Source organism: Paramormyrops kingsleyae, chromosome 1 (assembly GCF_048594095.1).
Source record: "Paramormyrops kingsleyae isolate MSU_618 chromosome 1, PKINGS_0.4, whole genome shotgun sequence".
Taxonomy (NCBI): domain Eukaryota; kingdom Metazoa; phylum Chordata; class Actinopteri; order Osteoglossiformes; family Mormyridae; genus Paramormyrops; species Paramormyrops kingsleyae.
Genome location: NC_132797.1, coordinates 11,070,675 through 11,080,934, shown reverse-complemented (window position 1 = coordinate 11,080,934; position 10,260 = coordinate 11,070,675). Strand labels below are relative to the sequence as shown.

The window sequence follows — 10,260 nt, the reverse complement described above, 5'->3', positions numbered from 1 at the left end:
GCGCCCCCCCGCGAGAGTGTCCGCGCCCCACCGGTTGAGAACCACTGACCTAAAGGATTATTAGGAACACCTGTTCAATTTCTCATTAATGCAATTATCTAATCAACCAATCACATGGCAGTTGCTTCAATGCATTTAGGGGTGTGATCCTGGTCAAGACAATCTCCTGAATTCCAAACTGAATGTCAGAATGGGAAAGAAAGGTGATTTAAGCAATTTTGAGTGTGGCATGGTTGTTGGTGCCAGACGGGCCGGAAACCATTTCTAGGGTTTACAAAGAATGGTGTGCAAAGGGAAAAACATCCAGTATGCGGCAGTCCTGTGGGCGAAAATGCCTTGTTGATGCTAGAGGTCAGAGGAGAATGGGCCGACTGATTCAAGCTGATAGAAGAGCAACTTTGACTGAAATAACCACTCGTTACAACTGAGGTATGCAGCAAAGCATTTGTGAAGCCACAACACGCACAACCTTGAGGCGGATGGGCTACAACAGCAGAAGACCCCACCGGGTATCACTCATCTCCACTACAAATAGGAAAAAGAGGCTACAATTTGCACGAGCTCACCAAAATTAGATAGTTGAAGACTGGAAAAATGTTGCCTGGTCTGATGAGTCTCGATTTCTGTTGAGACATTCAAATGGTAGAGTCAGAATTTGGCGTAAACAGAATGAGAACATGGATCCATCATGCCTTGTTACCACTGTGCAGGCTGGTGGTGGTGGTGTAATGGTGTGGGCGATGTTTTCTTGGCACACTTTAGGCCCCTTAGTGCCAATTGGGCATCGTTTAAATGCCACGGCCTACCTGAGCATTGTTTCTGACCATGTCCATCCCTTTATGACCACCATGTACTCATCCTCTGATGGCTACTTCCAGCAGGATAATGCACCATGTCACAAAGCTCGAATCATTTCAAATTGGTTTCTTGAACATGACAATGAGTTCACTGTACTAAAATGGCCCCCACAGTCACCAGATCTCAACCCAATAGAGCATCTTTGGGATGTGGTGGAACGGGAGCTTCGTGCCCTGGATGTGCATCCCACAAATCTCCATCAACTGCAAGATGCTATCCTATCAATATTGGCCAACATTTCTAAAGAATGCTTTCAGCACCTTGTTGAATCAATGCCACGTAGAATTAAGGCAGTTCTGAAGGCGAAAGGGGGTCAAACACCATATTAGTATGGTGTTCCTAATAATCCTTTAGGTGAGTGTATATCCATGCGTTGTGCTGGAGGATTTTGATCAGGACTTTCACAGCAGGGGGCTAAAGTGAGTGTGAGCAATTCTCATGGCAGTTTATCTGTTAAGAGTGATTCTGGCGATGATGTAGGCAATCCAGAACCTTGGATTAGGTGCTATTCCCTTTGACAGTTGTCAGGTCTCACCGTATTGGAAGGGTAAGTTAGTTGACCTGATAAAAGAGTATGAGTCTATCTTTTCTCGTCACCATCTTGACTGTGGTGAGGCGCGTGGGTTTTGTCACAGGATTAGGTTGACGGATGATCGTCCCTTCAGGTTGCCATATTGCAGGTTATCCCCAGCACACTACCAGAAGTTGAAAGAGACTTTGGATGAGATGGAGGAGAAGGAAATTATTAGGAAGTCTAGTAGTGAGTATGCTTCTCCATTGGAGCTGCTGTGGAAGAAAAACGGATATGTACTGACTTTAGGTGGCTTAATGCCCGCACTGTGAAAGATGCACACCCGCTCCCACACCAGGCTGATGTCCTTGCAGCCCTAGGCGGAAATGTATTTTTCTCCACCATGGATCTCACGTCTGGCTGTACCCCCCCAAGATGTAATGTGCCATTACATGAGGATGACAAGAAATATACAGCCTTTTCATCACCATTAGGGTTACATGAATATAATAGGCTTCCTCAGGGCTTGTGTAACAGTCCAGCTAGCTTCACGAGGATGATGCTCGCGGTCTTTGGTGATCAGTTGCGGAGGTGGTGTTGCAGTATACGCAAAAGAAAACTTGCAGGCAAGGAAGCTCACTGATAAAAATAAAAGTACAGAAGCTGTATGGATAAAACTGGATGCTAAAGACTCAAATGGCCTAATTGTCGGGGTTTGTTATAGAGCACCTAATGTAGCTGTAGAGGAAAGCAGTATGTTATATGATGATATCAGGATTATGAGTAATAAAAATGATGTGGTGGTTATGATTTCAATTTACCTGGGATACAGTGGGACAGTCTCTGGCTCTTCTGTAAATGAACTTGAGATGGTGGAATTAGTACAGGATTGTTTTTTTACTCAGTTTATTAATACCCCTATCAGGGGAGAAGCCCTTTTTGGTCTTGTTTTCTCTAATAACCAGGACAGGATTGGAAAACGAATTTATTTGATTACCAATATTTACCAATATAGGCTTTTATGCTTTAATTCAGTGTTTCCCAACCTTTTTTGAATTGTGTACCCCCTGAGAGATTTTCTCATACCACAAGTACCCCCTTTGTCAAATGTGTTGATGATTCAATAAAAGTAGAACGTACAACTGATTATCAAATTTAAAACATTTTATTAAATCTCCATAACTTGAACATTTAATTATTGGGCATTTTATTCTTTTCAGTTTAAATTTAACATAAATATATATGTTGCCACGAAAGTGAATGATAAATCTGAAAATAAATACTAAATTTAAAAAAAAGTACATTAAGCAACACATCCCAGACAGATTTTCTTTCTATACCAGGGCACAGCTAATGGAATGGCTGATAATATTTACCCATCATCAGGGAAATTAAATATTAAAATTTTTTCCACGTACCCCCTGTAATGTGCTCGCGTACCACTAGGGGTACGCGTACCCCCGGTTGGGAATCACTGCTTTAATTTATAGACTTAATATACAACAACCATATAAAACTTGCTCACGTTTTGCTCTGGCTTCCGTCTTTTCGCATAAAACACTCTCGTGTTTCTGAGGAAAATGATTCCAAAGTGAATCTTTACTCACTGAAACAGTTTCACCACCTTGTTATTCTTGCTCTACATTATTGTCATCTATACCTTTGATAAGAATATTACACTTGTATGATCTATCAGTTTCCTTTGTGAAATACTTTGCGAATTCCATCTCGGCCAATTTCTGTAACAGTCTTGATAATTGTACAGATGAATTCTGGGTAGATTTGGGCACGCCGCAGAATCGTAGTGTATCGTAGCCTCAGCGAGCACCTCGGCGGGCGCCTCAGCAAGTGCCGCCGACACGTGGCCAGCAGGGGGCACCTCAGCAAGCGCCGCTAACATATGGCCAGCAGGGGGCGCCTCAGCGGGCGCCTCGTGAAGAGCGGCGGCAGCTGCAGCAGGCGGTGCTGCGGGCAGGACGGGAACAGGCGGGTCAGGAGCAGGCGGGTCCAGAGCAGGCTGGACCAACGAGCAGGGCTGGACGGGCAGAGAGGCGGCTTCAGGCAGGGCCGCGGGCAGAGCGGTGGCCTCAGGCAGAGCCGCGGGCGTGCGGCCAGCAGGGGGCGCCTCGGCAGGCACCCCGGGCATGCGGCCAGCAGGGGGCGCCTCGGCAGGCACCTCGGATAGAGCGGCGACGGCAGCTGCAGCAAGCGGAGCCGCGGTCATAGCAGCAGCAGCAGCAGCAGCAGGTGGTGCCTTGAGCAGAGCGGCATCAGCTGCAGGGACCGCAGGCAGGACAGGCTGGTTAGGCTGGACAGGCGTTGCCGCGGGCAGTGCGGCGGCAGGAGCAGCAGGCGCTGCTGGCAAGTCCGGAGCAGGCAGGTCCGAGATAGGCGCCAGGATCGGCGCCGGGTGTGCAGGCGCTGTCCCTTTAAGGGCCTTGGGGATCCGGGGAATAGCGTCTCTCTCGGCGTGTATTCCGCTGTGCCCCAGACGCTCCGGCCGATAAAAGTAAGCCTCCAACGGAGGCGGCTGCTCTCGGTGGAAGCTGGCTAGGCGGGCATTATCCTGGGTCAGTGCAAATGGAATGAGGAAGGGGGTGTATGGATATATTTTTCCATGCATTTGCCAGGAAATGCACACCCAGTTAAATCTGGCTGTAGGGTCATAACACTCTCACATGAAAATTATACAAAGCACTTGATGGTGGGAGCTACATAAAAGCAAAACTAAGTGGAAGGATTTTTTGTCAGCTCCTTGGGCTCATTGGAGCAGAACAGCTAAGAAGCGGAGAAGATTTGGCAGGGAACGGCTGAGCTGGAGGAGGCCGACTGTGAGCTAACAGCACGTCTCTTGGTCCTGGAGGACGGCTGCAACGGGTTGCTCAAGATGGTGACCTTCACCACCAACCTGAAGCCCATGATGGTCGCCGTCTGGCAGGTGCTGGCTGAGCTGGAGCAGCTGCTGAGTCACCTGACCCTGAGCGTTGGCCACCTGGCCTGGGATTTGGGGCACGAGGTGGGGGTCGTTGTCCTGCTGCAGGATGCTATCACCAGCCTCAGCGCCTCCCTGCAGCTGATCGCCCTGGTGCCCGATGACAGACTCGTACCCACAGAGATGCATCACATGATGCCTGCAAGTTAAAGCGGAATCACAATGCAAACTTCAATGGTGATCAACATTATCATAAAGTCAAGTACTACTGTGTCTACTCCCGAATCTTACGGCACATAAAAAGTGTTAAGAACCGCAGTCCATATACAATAAAAGTTCTCGCATCCGCCAGCTTTGGGACTGAGGTTCTGCCAGATAACTGAATTGCCGGATAGTTGAATGTTACTCTTGAAATGTTGAATGAAGTTGATAGAACACAAAAGTGATCGTGAGGATACAATGGCAGAACAAGTGGAAAGACAACTAAAGCACGTTGTTCTGTAGACATGGGCAGGTACTGGCATGAGTATCAAAATGCCTGTTCACATGTTGACATTCGCCCCCTGACTTTGCTAATCAGGGAATCCCTGAATGAGGTCATTACTGCTGTAGGTGACAAAGTGGATTCATCTCTGCTGAACATACCGGCATCCTACTGCCAGAACCAGGAGGAGCACTGTAAACACTCCTATTAACCCAGCAGCTGTAGGAGAAAGATCACGAGATTAACAGACAACTCATCAGAATCATACAGAACCATCTGCAGAAAAACACAGGTCTCCCGTTTGTCTAAATTCTGGCACAAAAGAATCCTTACTGGTCTATGTTATACATTGTGGTCAATTCTACCTTACAATAGAAACCCAAATATATGAAAGACTTGAACAATCTCATCATCTTAACAGGTGTCATTATTGAATGGAGTTTCCATAGCCCGGTTTGCATACATTTCACTTGCCTGTTCATCAAGCTCACTAAAGGAATTCAAGTTGGTGTTAAATTGCATAACAAGGCTATAGATGACTGGGCTCAGGACAAGAACCATTTAGTGCTGTATCTGAGGACGCCTTGGTGGAGTTCCTCTTACTCACTGATGAATCCACGAGTTGTTTTCTCTTCTTCTCCATCATCCAAGTTGACTAAAGACACAGAGGGAAAAGTGGTCACTTTTGAAACTGAAATGATACAGCATGCAAATACTATTGATTGTAGAATCAGCCATGAATAGCACAAAAATTGCACATGATACATTCAAACTACCATAAACACGGGGCTGATTGTTCAGTGGGCAGTGCATTTGCTAGTGATGAAAAATGTCTTGTGTTTTACCTAAAATTCTGAAATGGGTGACCTGAAAGAGAGAGTGAGATTCAGATGTGAGAGGTATTTCAGTCAGTGTTGCTAAAACCTTAAACCTATGACTCAAAATGAGTCTGAATACGTTATAACTCAGTATAAAGTACGGTTGCCACCTTAATCCTTTTAACCAAAGTTCCGAAGATATTAAAATTGTTTTTTTCCCCCCAAAAAACAGTAATATATAATAAATATATCAAAATATAATAATTAAACAATAAATCTGTGGAATACAAAAAATAAATTATTTTTCTTTTGATTATTTATTTATGATTATGTCACGTTTTGTCCTCCATAATAGACACAGTTTACATTCTTTGACCGTGTTTCATTGGTCGCTTTCTATTAATTGGCAAAAGCTCTGACTGAATGTGAGAGTATTATTAACGCATATATTCTGTCACGGAATGAAATTCGTTTTTTACCAGGACAGATGATGAAAATCCGGGGAGGTCCAGGAAAATCCTAAACAAGCGCAACTGTAGCAGAGAGTCATGCTCAGCACCCTGAACGGCCTGCAGTGCGCACCTACTGAACGGCTGCAAACTGCGCGCATTTTTAAAAAACGCCACCCGAAATGCTTCATGTAAGGTAGAGAGAACGTCAGTACCATTAACGTTACAGACTCATTCTGAGACTAGTTACTTTGCCATCAAGCTATTCACTTCCACTTGATAAACTTATAGCAAAGCGAGTGGACGTAGCTTCTGAAAGCTCAGCCGGTCTGTTTCCCTTTTAGCTGCGTCGCACGAATCCACGGCACTACAGCCAGAGCCTGCATTTTGCAGCTGCCCATTACACACTGATGTTGTAGAAATGATTAACAACGAACTATCATCATTTGTTTATGAAATGAATTAAAATCTTCATAAGTCCGGCCTCAGTTTCCCACGTAATGAACCAGCATGTTAGGTTATCACATGCTAAATGTTTTGGTAGGAAAAGTACGCATCTGCTGATGGTTATTCTCCAACATTTGTTTTAACAAGAAGCATAAATGATGGAAGTAATCATTTTCGATGTAATATGCATTACATTCATTGTTTTATTCAAAATTGTAAAATGCCTAAATGCTATCGCTGTTTTGGGTGTTTGCATGCTACACTAAGCTAGAATGCCTTCCGAAAAGAGGAGGATTTTGGGGAGAGAGAGAGAGAGGCAGCTCAGGGAGGCAGCAAAGGGCAGCACATCCTTGCAGTTGGTTGCAAGCAAGCAAACCAGCCGGTGAGACAGAGACATTGTGATAGAAATGGCTACATTATTTGGTGTGAAATGGGGAAATAGGCCCATATTTTCAGACTTATTTCAGACTTCTGGTCTGGTCCTCTCTCTTTGTCTGTTGTACTTGGCTCATCATCTGTCCAATGTTAACAACAACAACAATAATAATAATAATAATAATAATAATAATAATAATAATAGGCCCACTAGAAGCAGTAGTATATTGTTGTCGTTGTTGTGTTTGTTATGCACAGGCAAGATCTTTGATAGTTCGAAAGTGCAAAATTACTAATTACAATTAGTCTGAAAATATGGGCCTATTTCCCCATTTCACACCAAATAATGTAGCCATTTCTATCACCCCCCACGACCCAGAAGGATAAGCAGGTTGGATAATGGATGGATGAATATATATATATCTCCCAACACACGGGTCATTTTCCTAAAGAGAATGTGATCATTTCTAACCCAACTTGTTCACTTCAAACATCGTGAAGCATGAATAACTTATAACTTAAAATGACGTTAATAATAACATTTTAGTTTCAGTCAAACCTGGTCGCAGTGCAGTGTCAGCGTAAGGTTGACGCACTTCTCCAGCCATATCTCTTGCGCTGTGAGGTCGAGAACAGGAAGACCGACGTCGCTGTCCTGCTTCGGGTAGTACGCCACTGCACGAGACTCATTCTGAAAAGAGTTTTTCCAATTCTCAGTTCTTTCCACACAGACCAACTTTAAAGGCCCACAGCTACAGTCAAAAGAAAGGTTACAGTTTGTTGGCATCCGGATTTGAACCCGCAACAATTTGCTTTATCGAAATGCACTTATTTGAGAAGATAACTTATTTTTAATTTCACATACACACTTATATTTGACTTTCACATGTATGCGAAATATTCATGAGTCTCTGATATCAAGCATATTAGACCTATATGGCCTCGTGATATGCTTTTATATATCGCATTTTTATGTATAGAATCTCATTATGGTGGGAATACTTAAATAGTATTCCTGCCCTGTAGTCAAACTACATCGTCGATGCGTATATTGAACGAAAAATTTGCTAACTACTGTAGTCCATGATGGGTATGATATTTGGAGGCTATTTAAATATTATGTGGAACTGGCTTAATCATTTAAATTGTCATTTAGCAGCCATTAAATTTCCCTGTCGAAGTCACCCATCCAACTCAGCGGGCTCAGCTGTAAACAAGTCTAGCTACCTGGTTGGGTGGCTGGCAAACTGAAGCTGAAAAGATGACACCCTTTGCTAAATGTTTGCCCCCCAACTTCAAAAATGTCTCTTGCACCCCTGATGCTTCTTAGAGTTTAATCTCGTCGGACATTTGTGGTGTTAGACCGCATCTGACTGTCAACAACTGCTTCTTTGTCTTCCTTCCTTTTGTGGTGCGATTTTTGCCGTATTGGTGTCATGTCCTTCCTGAACGATCGCTGAAGTACCATCGCTGTAGCACGTTGTTCATTGGGGACAGTCATTCAGAGGAAGATAATTTCGAATAAATAACTAATAAAAATTGCAATTATCACTATTATTTTCAACAAGACTAAGGCGAATAGTATACATTGATCCAAGCCTTGAAGCGTGAGCAAACAAATGAGCAACCGTGGTTTCATTGCTGGACTGAAGGAGCTCAGACCCTCACCTGCTCTTCGCTGCTCCATTCTTGATCACACAAGGTGATGTTCATCCCCACTGTGGCTTCTGTTTGGATGCGATACCTGTTCCCATCTCTCAGTGATGAGCAGTTCATGTTCATAGTATACACATGGTGCATACTATCAGAAAAACCTGCAAAAGACCAGTTGTTTAAAATCCACACGAGGCTGAGGTTGGCTCCTCATTCACCAGCTACTTATTCGGGATTTCGGTTCCACCTTAAATGTCTTGTGAAGTAGGGCTGTGCCGCCAGTAGGTGGCAGTTTTCATTCGTTTTGACGAAGTGCAGACAGTAGTTCGTGAGGAATTGTTAAAGTACCGTTCTCGAATACATTATCTTAGAAAATATAGCGGCCATTTAAGTAATTGAATGCTAATGATGTGCAATTTTAAACAAGTATACATCGTTTTAAAACAATATTGACTTAGAAATTACTGAATGCATGGCCTCAACTCATTTCAGGACATTCCACTTCTTTTATCTCAAAACGTCTAGATAATCTGACATTAGTAGATGAGAGTGAGTTTAACATAGTGCCAAAATGCTGATTTATATAATAATGTACTGCAGCATTGTAAAATAATGAACTCCTAAACATGGCATCAGTGCATACACTACATCATGACATCAATGTCTTGATGTAGTGTATGCACTGATGCCATGTTTAGGAGTATATAAATTTACTTACGTATTTTTATATCAGTTTCTGAAGGCCACTCCTGTTTCATTTCAAAACGTCCCAAAAATCTGTCATTGCCGTGTTACAGTAAGTATAACAGAGTGTTACAAGGCTTATTTTGGTGAATTTTTACTTTCGCATTTTTACATAATTACCTCCAAAATTTGGTATGCCACTCCATTCTCTACGGGTCTCAATGCATTTCTTTAACAATGGACAATGGACAATTCCTCACGAACTACTGTCTGCACTTCGTTAAAATTAGCGAAAACGGACACCTACTGGCAGCTTTGCAACTTTGCAAGACATATTCATATTGCAAGACTCCAGCAACCAGCCGACTTCAGCCTCCACCTCGTCTTATTCCCGTGAAGCATGCCCCCCCCCCTTCCGCACACCGTTTTATTTCGTTAATTTTCCCCTGCCGAAACCCAGATAAAGTGCTAAAAAGGTAGAAAGGTATTGTCGAAAGAACTGCTTCGATGTAGCTCGACATTAAGCCTTTTCCTTATAGGCTAATGGGCGTCAATGGAGATGAAAACACTTAACGTGAGATAAAGTCAGTATTACTAGCATTTCGGTTCTGATTTTTGGTGGGTAGAAGTGTTTATGATCAGATACGTCTAAAAAAAATGGTGATTATTAGTCGCTGTTTCTGCACGTTTAGCGTTTCACGTGAAGCGTTTTAGAACATGTTTCTTACGCCACTATCGAAATATAAATACTTACGTATATAAATTTACTTACGTGAGATTTGCAGCAGTAAAAAAATAATCAGTACTAAACTTGCCATTCCACCGTCACAGTATGTTACAGACAGATTATTAATGAAGCGACTGCTGGCAGCTCAGTCCGCCTTTCCGAAATAGTGCCCGACCAGCGTACTACTACTGTCTGGTGAGAGAGAGAGATGTGGCTGTCCAATGAGAATGCACATGTTTCTCTTCTCGCGCCCTATTGGTCCACTGTAGTCCCTGAGGGGGACGGTACAGTATATACTTCAGCATCCGAAAAGAAGTGGCAT

At 43.5% G+C, this 10,260-nt stretch overlaps 1 protein-coding gene across 1 annotated transcript; it reads right to left on the bottom strand.

Moving 5' to 3' along the window:
• Positions 1–2,515: 2,515 nt before the first annotated feature.
• Positions 2,516–10,059, bottom strand: LOC140578630 (uncharacterized). The gene is made up of 7 exons (XM_072700244.1): positions 9,984–10,059; positions 8,543–8,688; positions 7,434–7,565; positions 5,631–5,652; positions 5,393–5,440; positions 4,947–5,004; positions 2,516–4,500 (listed from the first exon to the last, which is right to left on the bottom strand). The coding sequence occupies exons 1-7, from the start codon at positions 10,027–10,029 to the stop codon at positions 4,206–4,208; spliced, it is 747 nt and encodes a 248-aa protein (XP_072556345.1). The 5' UTR covers positions 10,030–10,059; the 3' UTR covers positions 2,516–4,205.
• Between the last annotated feature and the right edge of the window lie 201 nt (positions 10,060–10,260).

Bases quoted from the DNA above. Each gene is read 5' to 3' on its own strand.
- LOC140578630 (XM_072700244.1), bottom strand. From the start codon at position 10,029: ATGGCAAGTTTAGTACTGATTATTTTTTTACTGCTGCAAATCTCAC. The intron at 5,653-7,433 runs GTTTGACTGAAA...TCTCTCTTTCAG, and splicing joins TGACACTGCACTGCGACCAG to GTCACCCATTTCAGAATTTT. The intron at 4,501-4,946 runs GTATGTTCAGCA...TTTAACTTGCAG, and splicing joins GTTCTGGCAGTAGGATGCCG to GCATCATGTGATGCATCTCT.